General features: G+C 55.1%; 1 protein-coding gene across 2 annotated transcripts in view; it reads right to left on the bottom strand.

Moving 5' to 3' along the window:
* The window catches only part of STX1A (syntaxin 1A), an 85,576-nt gene that overhangs the window by 7,090 nt on the left and 62,572 nt on the right, over window positions 1–15,914 (bottom strand). For both annotated transcript variants that reach the window (XM_026861550.1, XM_026861549.1), the window contains one exon: window positions 5,993–6,101. In XM_026861550.1, the coding sequence (XP_026717351.1) occupies window positions 5,993–6,101 (109 nt within the window). The remainder of the gene's footprint in view (window positions 1–5,992; window positions 6,102–15,914) is intronic.

The following is a 15,914-nucleotide window of genomic DNA, read 5'->3' as shown; positions in this document are numbered from 1 at the left end:
CCCCCCTGCCCTGGGCAGCCCATTCCAACGCCCAACAGCCCCTTCTGCACAGAAATCCTTCCTCAGAGCCAGCCTGACCCTGCCCTGGGCAGCTTGAGGCCATTCCCTCGGGGCCTGGCGCTGGGGCCTTGGCTCCAGAGACTCATCCCCCCTCTCTGCCCCCTCCTGTCAGGGAGTTGCAGAGGGCCAGGAGGTCTCCCCTCAGCCTCCTCTTCTCCAGACTAAAGCCCCCAGTTCTCTCAGCTGCTCCCCAGCAGACCTGTGCTCCAGACCCTGCCCCAGCTCCGTTGCCCTTCTCTGGCCACGCTCAAGTGTACCTTTTCCTATCCCTTTTCCATCACCTCTTCTACTTTCACCTTTCACCATTTCTCCATCTCTCCCTTATCCCTGGATTGGGCTGTCAGAGCAGTCCATGGGCTGAGGTTGGGGTGATACAACCTTCTTCCCCCCGCAGCAGTACCATCAGCTGGGCCCAGCTTGTGGGTGGGTGCATGGTGCGTGGAAGAGTGATGCTGGGTGCCCCGCCAGGGTGTGTGAGAAGTGGCTGGTCCCATCAGTCATGTGCTGTTGGTTTGGGAAGAAGTCTGCAAGTGTTTCTTGCTTGACACGGTATTGGATTTGGTTTTGCTTGAGACTTGTGCACTAGATATTTCTTCTCTGGAAAGGGAGGCCTTCAGCCCTGTGGAGAAGGACTGGGGAATGCTGGTGGGTGACAAATGGGACATGAGCCGGCAACATGCGCTCACAGCCCAGAAAGCCAAGTGTCTCCGGGGCTGTGTCCCCAGCAGCGTGGCCAGCAGGCCGAGGGAGGGGATGCTCCCCCTCTGCCCCACTCTCCTCAGACCCCTGGAGCACTGGCGGCCAGCTCGGGGTCCCCAGCACAGGGCAACGGTTCTAAACTGACCGAGGGTGGGGTTAGGCTGGACATAGAGAATAAATGTTGTACCCTGAGGGTGGGGAGGCCCTGGCACAGGCTGCCCAGAGAAGCTGTGGCTGCCCCCTCCCTGGAAGGGTTCACGGCCAGGTTGGACGGGGCTTTGGGCAACCTGGGCTAGTGGAAGGTGGCCCTGGCCATAGCAGGGGGGTGAGATTGAGTGGTCGTAATATGACTACAGCAACGATCCCAAATCCCAGGAGCAGAGCTGGACAGAAGCTATCCAGAACACAGAGCTGAGCCCACGCTGGGAGTGAGTCCAGCATCAGGGCTGAAGGCAGGTACCTCTGTAGCACCGCTCAGATACAGGCTGGGGCCCAGGCCTGATCATACGCAGCTCCTGGACCCACAGGCAGAGACAGAGGTCCCGTGTGAGGCTGGTTGAGATGCCCTGAGAAGCTGCTGCTTTGCAGCCAGAGAAAAATCTGACCCATCTGTGCCCGGCATGAGCTCACAGCTGCAGGCAGGGGACGAGCTCTGCTGTCTGTGCGTGCACGGGTCTAAGGAGCTGCGTAATGCCAACATCCTCTTGGGCTGATCCCTCTGCCCACCTTCCTCGGCTCCAGGCAGGTCCAGAGCCTGCTTCCAGCCACCATTACATTTTTTAGGGTGGCAGCATCACTCCCACCAAGGGCAACCCACAACACCCACTTGCCAGCTCTCCCTGCCTGCTGGCTCCTCGCTCTCAGCTGAAGCTGCCCTGGTTCCAGGAAGAGAGAACAGGGGCTCAGACAGCAAAGTTTACAAACCCTCCATGCTCAATGCTGAGCCCTCCCCAGCACAGTGACACGGAGGAGCGTGCCAGGTGTGGTGCAGCAAGGACTGCCTGCTCTGCCCAGTTCAAGCCCTAGAGACAGCCCCAAGGTCAGCTCCAGGAGATGCCACGTCTCTTGCAGGCAAAGGTGGGATAGGATGCAGGCTGCATGTCCTCATCCCAGCTCTCACCACCTCCTTGCTGCCCCATTCCCCTGTTACAGAGCATGGGGCTGGTAAAAGCTGTGGAGAGGTGAAGGACAAGAACAAAGACATCATATGGATGAAGAACCAGCAGCCAGCGCAGGCTTGGCCAAATGCCACAGCTGGTCAGGAAGAGCTTGCTTTAATGCTGCACTAAAGCACGAGGCCCTGAGGCTGCATCTCACCCACAGCACCCAGCACAACACTTGCCAAAGTCATATAACTAACCTGCAGGACCCCAGAGGACTTCCCAGGGAGTCTACAGCCTTCTGGCTAGGTTTCCTGGGTTGGAAAAGCTGTTGTTAGCTCCTCAACAGCAGTAAAATCAGATGAAAGTGTGCTAGATCTTTGGGTGATCTGCTGCCCACAGCACCACAGAGCTACTGCAGAGCCACAAATGGGAATGGAAGGGCTGAGTCAATACAAGGTGCCCACGAAGGAAGAAGAGCCTGGGGGAAAAGCCCCGCCCTGAAAATTGGAAAAACACTGGAAAATCATGAGAATTGGACCTCTGCCTCCCCATCAAGCTCCAGAGTACATCTGCCTCTTACTTGACATCGCCGGAAATTAAAGTTTCCTGGAGAGCAGAAGCTCTGCCAGTGAACAAAGCAGCACTGAGCACTGCTGGAAGCTGCAGCACAGAGGGAGAGAATAGTGGGGGATGATGCAGAGGTCATGGTGCAGCACAACCATCAGAAGCTCTGGGACAGGCAGAGCCACAAAGCCACTGAGGAGACTTTCTACCTGAAGACCACTGCACAGCCCAGCTGGATGAAGCAACAGTCCCCACTGAGACCCTGGGGAAACTCCCAGGGAGGTCCCTGGTGCTACAGCTCACACCCATCGCCCAGCTGACAGTGAACACCAGTTCACCCAATTCTGTGTGCCAGATGCTCTGTAGATAGGGAGGACTTCAGGCACCTCGGGGCCGTAGAAGCCAAATGTGCCATGGTTGAGTTAACTGCAACGTCTGAGCTGTGCTCCTCCAGCTTGCAGCATCCCCCTTCCCATGGCATGGCCACACGAGCCCCCACAGCACCAGCTACAGCTCAGGCTGGAGACACCGAGGACAAGGCACCTTCCCAAGGCTGGGACCCTGTCTCTGCCTTTCCAGCTCCCACTAGACACAAATCCACAAAACTCACAGAGAGACTGGTGATGCCGACACATCCACCTGTGTGCTTAGGGGTACCGGGTCCGAGTGACCCCACACCCCTGGCCATCCCCCGGCTCAGGCAGGTCCAGCACTGCCTGCGGTGCTGTTGGGATGAGCAGACTTCACTCACAAAGCCTGCCCAGCATGCCACAAACTGCCACTCACCTCCCCATTCCTCAGGACCCTTCTGCTCAGCTGGGGGTGGCTGCAGGGGCCACCTCCCAGCACTGGGCAGGCATTTTCACCCAGTGAGACATTTTTAGCTCAGATAAATCCTGTGGTTACTCCTGAGATGAAAGTGTCACAGGAATCCTCAATAAGCCCATCTCAGCACCAGGGGCCTCTGGGACCACCTGGGGCTGTCCAGAGGAGCCGCTGGGGACGGAGCAGCCCCCAGACTGTCCCTGACTCAACGGCAGCTTGGGATGCATCCACAGCTTCCTTTCTGCAAATCAATTAACGCAGTCTCACGCAGTGGGACAGGGGATGATTAATTCTCACGGTGTCTCTGGAGATGGCAGATGCTTTATTTTTGGCTCCTCGGTCTCACACATAACAAAACTGTTCTTAAAAACAAGCAGCATCTGTGCAGCACCTCCACGGCTTCAAAGCTGCACACCCACCACAGAAAGCTCCTCCAAGCTTCAAATCCAATTTTTGGGGAGCAAAGCCTAATTAGATTTAAGGTATCATTTCTCCTAATGGGCAAAATGGAGGGGAGGAGGAGGAGCAACGCCTCCCAGCACAGGCAGGGCAGAGCCCCGTGCCAGGGGAGCACAGCTCCCAGCAGCAGGGAGGGGACACGGCTGGGGGGAGCAGGGTCCAGCCAGAGGAGAGACACCCAGAATCTGCCCTGCTGCCACCAACCCCAGGACACAGCACATCCTGCCACCCCTCCACAGCATCTGCGATCTGGGGCTGCATGTGGGGGAAGAGCGCGTGAGTGGGGGAGGGCGGAGGGCACTGACTGAGACTGGGGCAGAATCAGGGGGAGAGGGAGAGGGAAGATTTTCTATCTTTGGATTCATCAGCTGAAAACAAAGAGTGGGGGATTTGTGGAGCTTTGTGCAGTCACCACCTCCCAGCTGAGCTCCATTCAGAAGAGCCTGCTGGAGCAGCAGGGCCTGGGGGTGCTGTCTGGCATACCTCACGACACAGAGAGCCCTCTGCCCAGGAAGCACTCCTGGTAAAACCTTAGTAAGCTTGTGGCTTTTGGTGAGCCTTTTTGCCAGAAGAGATCTTCCACTCTCCTGACAGAGAAACCCTGGTTTTGCACAGGATTATGCACAGGACTGTGTACCTTCCCAGCACAGACCCCATCCTGCCTCTGCAGCCTCTTCACACCTCCAGCCGAGGGGAAGGTGGGTCCCTCACCATCACCAGCCAGGACTGCTCCACTGCCTCAGCCACCACAGTGAGCCCTGGGCAGCCTTCTCCTTGCCCTCCATCAATGCGCTGTCACACCCTGACAGCCCACAGGATGGACAGAGCAAAGACAAGCTCAATTTAATGTATGTCCATAATTTAAGCAGAACGGCAGAGGCCTTCCAAAATCCGGGAGTAGAAAAACTTGAGAAAGGTTTCTGTGGGATCTGAGGACAATTAAGGACCTGGCTAAGTCCCTTCAAATCTTCTCCTCTCTTGGAAGGGGAGCACAGAGATACCTTAAATTCCTCTTTACCTTACAAGCCACCCTTGTGTCTGGGCATCACCCACAGAATGACGCCAGCTGACGAATGAGTCAGTCAGCTAAAGCAGGGACACACTCGTCCTGCTTTACATTAAACGTCAAGTTCTTGTTGAGCCTCATGTCAGTCAACCTTTCCATTCAGCCAGTGTGAAACATTTCTGTTATTGTTATACATCATAAAGACTAATCTTAACAGAGAAAAGGCTTGCACACACAAGTCTCCTTCTAACCCTCCACAGAAACCACCACCCCAGTAGCACCCAGATTCCCAGGCATCTGCAGCTCGAAGAACATTCCCCCAGGTGACCACAAGGACACCAGCCTGCCGCAGATCTCCTACCTTACTATTCACACTCAGGGAAGGGTGAAAGGGAAGAAAAACACCCATTTGTTTGTGGAAAAAAAACCCTGGACTAGGCTTACTACTCTTTCAATTTGAGCACAAACCCCATGACACCTCTTTAACAATGAGATTATTTGCAAAAATCTCTTTTAATCTCCACGTGTTCTGGCTTCTCCCTTGCTTCCTTATTCCCCTAATTACATCAGTAATTCTCTGCTGGGAGAAGACCACATTTCTCTAAAACCAACCTAATAGATCACCAGCTGTTCAGAAGAACCAACAGGAGAGCGGGTTTTTGGACAGGCAGGACCAGACTTCTCCCAAGCAACGGGCTCTGAATGATGCGGAGACACCTTAGTGCCATGGCAGTGATGGCCTCAGAGGTGTCACCCGGGAACTGCCTTTGGTCAGAAGAGCCACTGGGGTCCTGGGAGAGGATGGGGGCAGGGACAGAGGCTCATGCTCCTCCCGCAGCAAGGGGAACTGAGTGCCCCCACCTCAAGAGTTGATTTCTATGGTCTTATATTTAGTGCGGTTCACCCGTGGCGAAAAGCACCCCGACGAAAGGCAAAGCAACACAGGTGAGTCAGGAATTGCCACTCGCTCCTTTGAATTCAGATTTCAAACAAGGAAGAAATTTTTCTCTCAGTGCTCTCCACACTCCCTATACAGAATTTAATAAAATCTGAGGGGAGGTTTTGTGCTTTGACAGACAGTGTTTGGCTCCGAAATGCAAAGCACCACCACGTGCCCACCCCCCAGCAGGAGCAGTGTCCCAGCAGCCCCCACGCACCCCTGGGCTCGCAGGGAGAGCTCAGCGCCAGTGCAGGAGCCGCTGATCTGGCGAGGACTGGTGCAGGATGTGGCCCCACAGCGCTCACAGCCCGGCTGCATCCCCCCGGGTTTACTCACTGATCTCCAGCTGCCTCTGGATCCTGCCCTTGCAGCGCTCCCGGTAGTCGGTCTGCGTGGCGTTGTACTCGGACATCACCTCCACGAACTTGCGGGACAGCGTTGAGTGCTGCGGAGGGATGGGGAAGAGAGAGCCAGAGTAAGGGTCCTGCAGGAGGGAGAGACCTGCTGCCCTGAGCTGGAGGAGGGCTCAGCCCCGAGCACCCCGACACCTCTGTGTGCTGGGTCTGAGAGTGGTGGGGTTTGGTAGTGGGGGAGAGGGCTATGGTGGTGGCCCCTGTGAGAAGCCTCTTGAAGCTCCCCCAGCTCCAAGTCAGACCCGCCTCTGGCCAAGGCCGAGACAACCAGCAACAGTGGCTGTGCCTCTGTGAGAACGTAGTTAAGAAGGGGAAGCTGAGAGGGAGTTGGGACTGGTGAGGAGGAGTTACACAAAGGGCACCTCTGTGAGCAGCGAGGTCGGTGGAAGGAAGGGGGAGAGGTGCCGGTGCAAAGCCCCCCCTGCCACCCATGGGGGTCACCAGAGGAGCAGAAATCCACTTGCAGCCTGGGGAGGACCCCCGGGTCTCTCTGGGAAGGAGAAGCCCCCACTGTTGTGGTTTGGCCCTGGGAGGACTGCAACACGCAGGGATGACCCACGCTGGAGCACCTCAGGAAGAATGTATCCCGTGGGGAGGAGTCACGGTGAGAGAGTTCACAGAGGACTGTCTCCAGTGAGAGGGATGCCAGGAGCACGGGAAGAGTGCAGCAGAGTGCTCCCCCCTCTGCAGGAGAAGATGCAAACTGACTGCACCCCCATCCCCTGCCCCAGTGGGAGAGGAGGTGGAGATATGGGAACAAAGCTGGGCCCCGGGAAGAAGGGAGGGGTAAGGGGAAGGTGTTTTTAAAATATGGTAACGCTTCTCACTGCCCCACCCTGTCTATTAAGTGCTGTTATTGTTACTGTTTTGACGTAAAGTGCTGTCCTTTTTCTTCCCCTAAGGAGCCCATGACCATAACGGGTGAGTCATCCCTCCCTGCCCTTATCCCAATATCTGAGCCTTTTTATTCATTTTCTCCCTCCCAGACCTGGGGGGATGAGTGAACAGCTGCGTGGAGCTCAAACCACAACACTCTAGCAGCCCAAAAAATAATTTCTAGCCCAAAAGCTGCTCCGAGGAGTGAGATGGAGCACAAGAGGTTGCAGGTGGCAGCAACCAGGTGGACCAGACACACCTCTCACTCAAGCCCAACGCAAGCACAGCCTTCAGCCCCAGAGATGGTGGTAGACCCCCTCATCATGGCTAGCAGAACCCTCCTTGCACCACACCACAGCTTGTGCCCAAGCAGCCCAGAGCTGAGGCCAAAACGGTGCCCCGGGTCGAGCCCTCCCTGCCTCCTTAACACTGCTGGGATGTGCCAGACCCAGCACGGGCACAGGATGGACCCACAGCAGGGCAGGGGGACCCCGGGGGCTGGGGCACGCAGGCTGGGCCAGGGGGACAGGGCACATACAGGGGAATTGTCCTCACTCTAGAAGCATGGTCCCACTTTTCCTGCCCATGGTGGAGGGCTCCCCAGAGCACCAGCCCCACAGGGATGTGGGGGACAACTGCCTGCCCCAAACTGAGCGGCTGCCTGCAGAGCTGCCAGCCCAGGGCCGTGGTGCGGTAGGGCTGTCAGTCTCCGCATGCAGAGCACGCTCACCTCACCAGGCTGCTTTCCATCCTCCAGGAAATGAGCCAGAAAAACTTTTCCACCTGACCAGGGTCTTGCTGAACACGCTGACCCTCACAGTGCTGGCTCTGCCCTGCCCCTGGGGCAGAAGCCCACGCCTGCATGAGCACCCACCCTGGGCCCTGACTTGCTGCCTGACCCAGCTGCCAGGTTGAGCACAGCAAACAGCCCTGATGTTCAGGAAGGTCAGGACAGAGCATCATGTGTATCCTTCATCCAAACACTTATCTCTCTCCAATGAGCGCTTTCCCCAGCAGGCCAGAAACTGAGTTTCACAGAATCATGGACTCACAGAGCAGTTTAGGTTAGAAGGGGCCTTCAAAGATGATCCATTCCCACCCCGCTGCCCCGGGCAGGGCCACCTTCCACTAGCCCAGGTTGCCCAAAGCCCCGTCCAACCTGGCCTTGACCCCTTCCAGGGAGGGGGCAGCCACAGCTTCTCTGGGCAGCCTGTGCCAGGGCCTCCCCACCCTCAGGGTACAACATTTCTTCCCTATGTCCAGCCTAACCCCACCCTAGGTCAGTTTAGAACCGTTGCCCTGTGCTGGGGACCCCAAGCTAGCCACAGTGCTCCAGGGGTCTGAGGAGAGCGGGGCAGAGGTGGAGCATCCCCTCCCTCGGCCTGCTGGCCACGCTGCTGGGGACGCAGCCCTGGAGACACTTGGCTTTCTGGGCTGTGAGCGCACGTTGCCGGCTCATGTCCCATTTGTCACCCACCAGCATCCCCCAGTCCTTCTCCACAGGGCTGAAGGCCTCCCTTTCCAGAGAAGAAATATCTAGTGCACAAGTCTCAAGCAAAACCAAATCCAATACCGTGTCAAGCAAGAAACACTTGCAGACTTCTTCCCAAACCAACAGCACATGACTGATGGGACCAGCCACTTCTCACACACCCTGGCGGGGCACCCAGCATCACTCTTCCACGCACCATGCACCCACCCACAAGCTGGGCCCAGCTGATGGTACTGCTGCGGGGGGAAGAAGGTTGTATCACCCCAACCTCAGCCCATGGACTGCTCTGACAGCCCAATCCAGGGATAAGGGAGAGATGGAGAAATGGTGAAAGGTGAAAGTAGAAGAGGTGATGGAAAAGGGATAGGAAAAGGTACACTTGAGCGTGGCCAGAGAAGGGCAACGGAGCTGGGGCAGGGTCTGGAGCACAGGTCTGCTGGGGAGCAGCTGAGAGAACTGGGGGCTTTAGTCTGGAGAAGAGGAGGCTGAGGGGAGACCTCCTGGCCCTCTGCAACTCCCTGACAGGAGGGGGCAGAGAGGGGGGATGAGTCTCTGGAGCCAAGGCCCCAGCGCCAGGCCCCGAGGGAATGGCCTCAAGCTGCCCAGGGCAGGGTCAGGCTGGCTCTGAGGAAGGATTTCTGTGCAGAAGGAGCTGTTGGGCGTTGGAATGGGCTGCCCAGGGCAGGGGGGGAGTCCCCATCCCTGGAGGGGTTGACCCAGCGCTGAGGGATCTGGTGGAGTTGGGAACGGTCAGGGTGAGGGTCATGGTTGGACTGGAGGAGCTACAAGGTGTTTTCCAACCAAGATGATTCTGTGATTCTGTAAAAGAGAATACTCAGAACAAACCGAAAAGAAGATACTGAGAGATTGACACAATGAAGAAACTCCCAATGAGTGTTCCCTCTGGGACTTTGAGGGCTACCAGCAGGGCATGAGCTCACCCTCAAGAGAGTTATGGCTCACAAGGAGCTGTACCCAGCTCTCAACGCCTCTACACAGGGGGGACTGGTGCAACACACCATCTCCGCAGGTGCACACTGGTGCTCAGAGAGTCCTACGGGGTGTTGGTACAGCCAGAGCAGCCCCAGCCAACATACCCCCACCTCCAGGAGATGGCACTGAAGACATCTTGAAGATACACTTGTGTTTCCTATGCAGCTATTCTCAGCAAGCAGCAGCTCAGTATTTATGGCAGAGCCTCAAACTCTGCTCATCTCGTTCCACCTCTGCTGGCAAACCTCACATGAAAACCCACCAGCAGCTTCACCTGCCACAGGGGCAGCCACTGCTCAAGAGGTGCCTGGCCCAGAGCAAGGGCAAAGCAGCTCCTGAGCATCAAGGCTTGAAACCTGGCAAAGACATAATGTGCCATCCAAGCAACTCTTCTCCTGCCTCTTCAAAATTGTTTTCCTAAAATCCAGTTCATTCTCATTCAGCTGAAAAGTATCAACATATGTTGGTCTGCAGCCAAATATAGCCCGGGTGTCGAACGACACCCCTTTCTGATAATCAGTATACCACTCCATACCTCTTTTACTTAAGAAGTTACTTAACTTAGTGTTTATTTTGTCAGGTTGTTATTTTATGTTCCCACAGGCATCCCACATGTCTACAAAATGCATTTGATTTTTGAAGGAACACAGAGTTTCATGCAAAATGATCTGGAAAAAGCATTTTTAATGGCTTTCAATCATTAAATAAAACTACCTGAATATCCAGAGTAAATAAAAAGCGTATCAAAATGTACTTTGCATTTGAAATAAAATTATTAAACAGAAAGTATAAACTAAAGTCAGGAAATGGGGTTGCTTAACCTGGGGCCAGCAACTCTTCTCCCCAGATGTGGGGAAAGCAGCCCCGTTTGTTGAACACCAAGCTGGATTTCCAAGGAGCTGATACCCCTCTGGGTGTGCACAGGGAACTCTGAAACCCCAGGAAGCACACACTGAAACCTGGGACCTTGGCCTGCAGCATTTCCAATGAAGGGAAAGACACTTCTGAAGTGCTCATCCCATGGGGGAGCCCGGGGGGTGCCAGCCTTCCTCTTGAGCCCATCTGGGTTGCAGGGGGTGGAGCTGAGATCCCACCCCTGAGCTCCCACTGCTAGGTTTGTTTCAGAAGGGTTTGGACCAGTCCAAGTGAGGTGAACATTTCCATTGCACTGGCAGAGGAATCAAGCCCAAAGGCAACCAGAGCAAAAGCTGTTCTGAGTAACAGGACAGAAAGTACTGACATTTGAAAGAATGTAAATAGCAGCTTTTGCTCTATTATGAACTCTAAATGTGATACTTAAAGAAACATAGAAAATACTGCTGAGACATCTGGGAACCTGAATCACTGGTAATGATTTTGGGCTGGGGATGCCCTTGAGAGATTCGACTCCAGAGCCCCTGTACCCTTCTGCTGCTGGTGAGCTGGCTGAGGCAGAGTGATTTATTCTATCTGCTGCTGGGAAACGGGAACAGAGTGGTTTTAATGTAATGGATTCAGGACATGAAAACAGCTTTTCCTCAGTGCATAAGCAGACGAAGAGCGAGGCTGCCCCTGGGACCAGTTTGCCATGGGCTCATGGAGCTTGGGACAGGCATGGAGGGACAGACTCGTGCTCCTGTGGAAGAGGCCAGCGCCATCAGCAGCCCCAGGACCGCGGCTGGAGGAGCAGCCCTGCCCGATGCACTGGGACACGTGCTCACACGAGCCTCCCTCCCTTGTTGGCTTCAACACAGCCCGGCCAGCTGCTCACATAAGACGAAGCCATTCCTATGAAAGCTCCAGATCTGATGAGGCTTTTCTGGCTGGAGATGACAACAGCAAAGCCAGAATAAAAGTGCATAATCTTAACACACAGTTACTCCTAATTTACAACATGTTAACAAGCCAGGCAATCAGCTCTTCATTCCTTCTACTCGGTGATTTGCTCAAAGCAAAGTCCATGCAAACCAATGAAGCCCCTGTTGCAGAAATACCTACGCAAGGACCACACTTCAAGTACCAGGCATATCTAAATCAGCTCTCCAGTTCAAGCCATCCCAAATCCCACACGCAAATGTGGGAAGGGAGGGGGGAGGGGGGATGGGCTCGGGGGAGCACAGACACATTGCCCAGGCACCCAGGGAAGAGCTGGGAGAGGCAGAGCTCGGCCCGAGCGGTGTGCAGGGTGTGCAGGACAGCAGGACAGGTTGCCCCAACTACCAGAGAGCTTAAGGAAGGCTGAGGAAGCTGTGGTGCCACTGCTCAGTGGGCCGGAGCTCTAGTGACCAAGGACACGGCAAAGGCTAAGGTTTCCATTTCTCCTCTTGTCTTGGTGACCACTGGTAAGGTCTGTCCTTGGCCACCTGGTGTCCTCAGAGCAGAGGCCAGTGGCACAAAACACTCCATGGAGAGGGATGTGGGCTTTGGGCATGCTGAAGTCAACTAGAAATACCCAAGTCCATGGGACCAGGCAGGATGCATCCGAGCCTGCTGCTGGAGCTGGCCAATGCAAAGGGCCTCTCCATCAGCTTCCAAAGACAGCGGTGATGGTGGGTGGTTCCAGAGGACAGGCAAAAAATGGCAAACACCAGACATCTTCTGGGAGGAGGATCTAGGGAACCCCTCAGCCTCCCCTCAGCCACTGGGAAGGTCACTGAGTAAATCATTCCAGAAGGACAAGAAGGCAACTGGAAACAGCCAGCGTGGATCTACTGGTGCCAAATCGTGCTGTGCCATCCTGACAGATTTGTCTGATGTGATTTCAGCTGCACAGGTAAGGAGAGCAGGGAATGGTGCATTGTAGGGGGAGGCGCTCGGAAGATCTCACGATGTACGGGAAAAACAGAGGCACATGAAAAGATCTTGTGATGCACGGAAAGAACAGGGAACTAAAGATCTCGCGATGTACAGAAAGGGGTAAATAAAGCAATTGCGCAGTTAATAAATCGAACAGATAGCATCCACCATATTGGTGTTTGTGCTCTCTTTTCCCGCGAAAGTTAACCTCCTGCAAGGGTTAGCTCTGATCTGAGCGCCGCACTCCTGTGGCTTAGCAGATGGAAAAAAACAGCTAATGCCTTACCACAACAGTGCATATCCTGTGTTTAAGGCCTTTGACATAGACTCCCACAGTATTCTTATAGCTATTTTGATTAGACACAGGTTGGATAAGGTTGGTGGAGAATTGTCTGGACTGCCAGGTTGGGATCAGTGATACAACTGGTGGCCAGTTCCTAATGGTAACTCCTCAGTGAGTGATGCTGAGTCTCAAAATACCATCAAACATCTTCACCAGTAACCTGGGATGGCGGAGTGGAATGTGCTTTCTGTGGGTTTGCAGAAGACACCAAACTGGGGAGCACTCGAAGACAGGCTGGTGTTCAGAGGGACCTCAACAGCCTGAGAAAGGGGCTGACAGGAACCCCGTGAAACTCAGAGGAAAATGCAGAGTCCAGTGTTGGGAGTGTGCTGCAGGATGGGCTGGGGGCCACCTCCCAGCATCCTCACAGGCACCAGGCTGCCCAGGAGTTCGCAGCAAAAGTAAAACTCAATTGTGGGCCGAGTGAGCAGGAGGACAGCCACTGGGGCAAGGACAGGCATTATTCACTTCCACCTAGTCCTTGGAGTACTGCGTTCTTCCTGGGCCTCCTGAAAACACCATGTGTGGGAGTGAAGCTAGATAAGGCCACCAAGGGGGTCTGAGCTGGAGCACAGGACAGATGAGGATGGGCAGGGTTTGGCCAGCTGAAGGTGACAAAGCTTAGGGGACCCTACTGCTGCCTGCAACAACCCAGTGGAGGAATGGAGAGAAGCTGAGGCCAGACCTCCTGGGTGCACAGGGCAGGACAAGAGGTGATGCACCAAGCTTGGACACAGGGAATTCCAGTTAAATATTAAGTGGGAAAAAGTCATCATAAGGGTGGTTAAACACAGGACCGGAGCCCAGAGGACCCACAGACTGATGCCCACGGCATCTCCATCCTTCTTGATACTGAGAACACCCAAGGCCACAAGCACCCTGCTGCAGCTAGCGCTGCTCTGCGGCAGGGGCTGGCATCTCCTGTGCTCCCCTCTCACCCGTCTGCTGTGATTCCATGACAGGGAACAAAGCTGGATGCCAAATTTCTAGTTGGGCCACTGCTCGTCCCCGGATGGCTGGGAGTCCAAGGAGGACACCCATGCCACAAACACAGCCCATGCCAGCTACAGTAGCTCTATTTCAATGTGATGCCCCTGCCAAGGATCTGTTCCACAGCACCAAACATTCAAAACCACACCAGCCACTGCTGGTGGGTACCGGGGCAAAACGAATGCAAGCCAGGGCCACGGACTTTTTCACACTAATGGTAAGTGCCAGACAAAAAACTACCTTAAACTCACCCACCCTATTCCCCAGGTGACAGATACAACAGTCTCATCGGTACAGCTCACCCGTCAGCCACATGCAGCCCAGCAGCACTGCCTGGCAGCCCTGCCAGAGCTGTCAGCTCCTCTTACCTGCTGCACATGGTGACAGGCAATGCTGGCAGCACAACCCGGGGACAGCAGCGCCCTGCACCCAGCTCACCACCACCCTGCGCACGCGAGCTGGGCACAGGCACTGCTGGGCGCAGGGTCCAGCATGGGGTCAGCATCCTGCAGAAGAGGAACAGCTGTGGGAGCCCAGAGCTGGAGACCATCTCAGTCGGAAGCCAAAGCCCCAAAGCAGAGCAGCGTGGTACATCGCCCACCTCAGCCTCCCAATGCAGGGGCTCCAAGCTGCTGTCCCAGGGAGCTCCCCTCCCCAACTACCTGCAGAGCCTAAAGAAATGCTAAGAAATGTCCAAATTACAGAAAATCTCCCACTTCCTTGACTGAGTCGTCCATGGCTGAGAGAGTTGGAGTTGTACAACCTGGAGAAGAGACAGCTCTGGGAAGACATGACAGCGGCTGCTCAACATATAAAAGCAGCTTATAAGAAGAATATGACTTGACCAAGACGTACAGTGACAGGAAAAAGAGGCGACAGTTTTAATCTGAAAGACAGTAGGTTCAGGTTGAACATCACATGGAAGAAATACTTTATGATGAGGGTGGCACAGGCTGCCCAGAGAAGCTGTGGCTGCCCCCTCCCTGGAAGGGCTCAAGGCCAGGTTGGACGGGGCTTTGGGCAACCTGGGCTAGTGGAAGGTGTCCCTGCCTGGGACAGGGGGATTGGAACTAGATGATCTTTAAAGTTCCTTCCAACCCAAACCATTCCACTGCTCTGTGGTGGATCAGAGCCCTGAATCCTGCTCTCCTGTGTGCCAGGATGATGTCTGAACCCCAGCGCATCAACATGGAGAAAAACTAAACCCCACTCAAATTCACAGCCCTGGGCTACACAACACCAATCTGTGGCCACCTCTAGTTTCCCTGGACACTGCAGAAGTTATGCCTTTGCCTGGGGAACACGAGCACAGCACAGCTGATACAGCCTCCCTGGACTGCCAGATCCCTGCTCTCCCCTTCCCTTCCATGGCCACCCAGCACCTGCCTTGGGGATGGCGGATGGCTCCTGAGGGCACAGTGCAGAGCAGTGCAGAGCAGGGAGCCTGCTGGGGTTCCACAGCACTGCTGTCAGCATGCAGCATGGCTTCCGGAGTGGCAAAGGACAAGGTTTTTTCTGGGAAGAGATCTGCTCACTCCCCGAGACTGCCCAGCTGGAGCAGAGCTGTGCTCATGCCAGGGTCCCTCCAGCAGGGATGGCAGAGCCAGCTGTGTGCTGTTGTACCATCCTCTGCTTTGGCTTCACTATGCCCCAGCAACTCTCCTTCCCACCTGCTCTAGAGACAAGACTTTCTCTTGCTCCAGTTCTGCAGAGGACTGTTCCCGCTGTCTCAGGCTCAGCCACAGGAGCCCCCGGCCACTCTGCAGGGCTGCAGGGTGCTGGGCTCCAGGCTGGAAGCTGCCTCTGCGGAGGTGATCAGTTAACGTCACCGCTGTATCGATCTGGTACTGACTGCAGCACGGGAGAGCAGACTATGCCAGTGGTTTCACAGACTGAAAATGAAATAAACTATAAATGCCAGAACTCCTCTGGCTTCACTGCAGAGCACTTAAAGTAGGATTTCAACTGAGCTCTATCTGTGCATAAACCCCCTGCGAGAGCAGCTCCCGTTGCCTTTATCAGTGTAATGGTTTGCTAAAACACAATCTTCACTGCTTCTCTGCTCTGAGACACCTCATTTCATCCACACCCTCCAGTGTGACCAGCAAGAACAGGGCACTGCAGCTCACCCTGCGGCAGCGCAGAGAAGAGATCCCACTGCTGGAGCAATGACCACATCTTGCTGGGTGCTCTCTCATCAAAGGATCACCACAAGATTGGCCAACCCACAGTTAAAACTACACAGCAACCCTGCATGGTGGAGCAGAAGGCAAAGCTTCGGCCCAGAGAATGCTGATGTTAAGAGGCTGCAATGATGAGACACCCGTGACAGGCTCACACCCTGCACCAGCCATGCAGCCATCCCGCAGGACCCAA

Source organism: Athene cunicularia (assembly GCF_003259725.1).
Source record: "Athene cunicularia isolate RWA chromosome 19 unlocalized genomic scaffold, athCun1 chr19_part1, whole genome shotgun sequence".
NCBI lineage: Eukaryota > Metazoa > Chordata > Aves > Strigiformes > Strigidae > Athene > Athene cunicularia.
The sequence above is the reverse complement of the archived record's forward strand: the minus strand, read 5'-3'. Positions and strand labels throughout refer to the sequence as shown.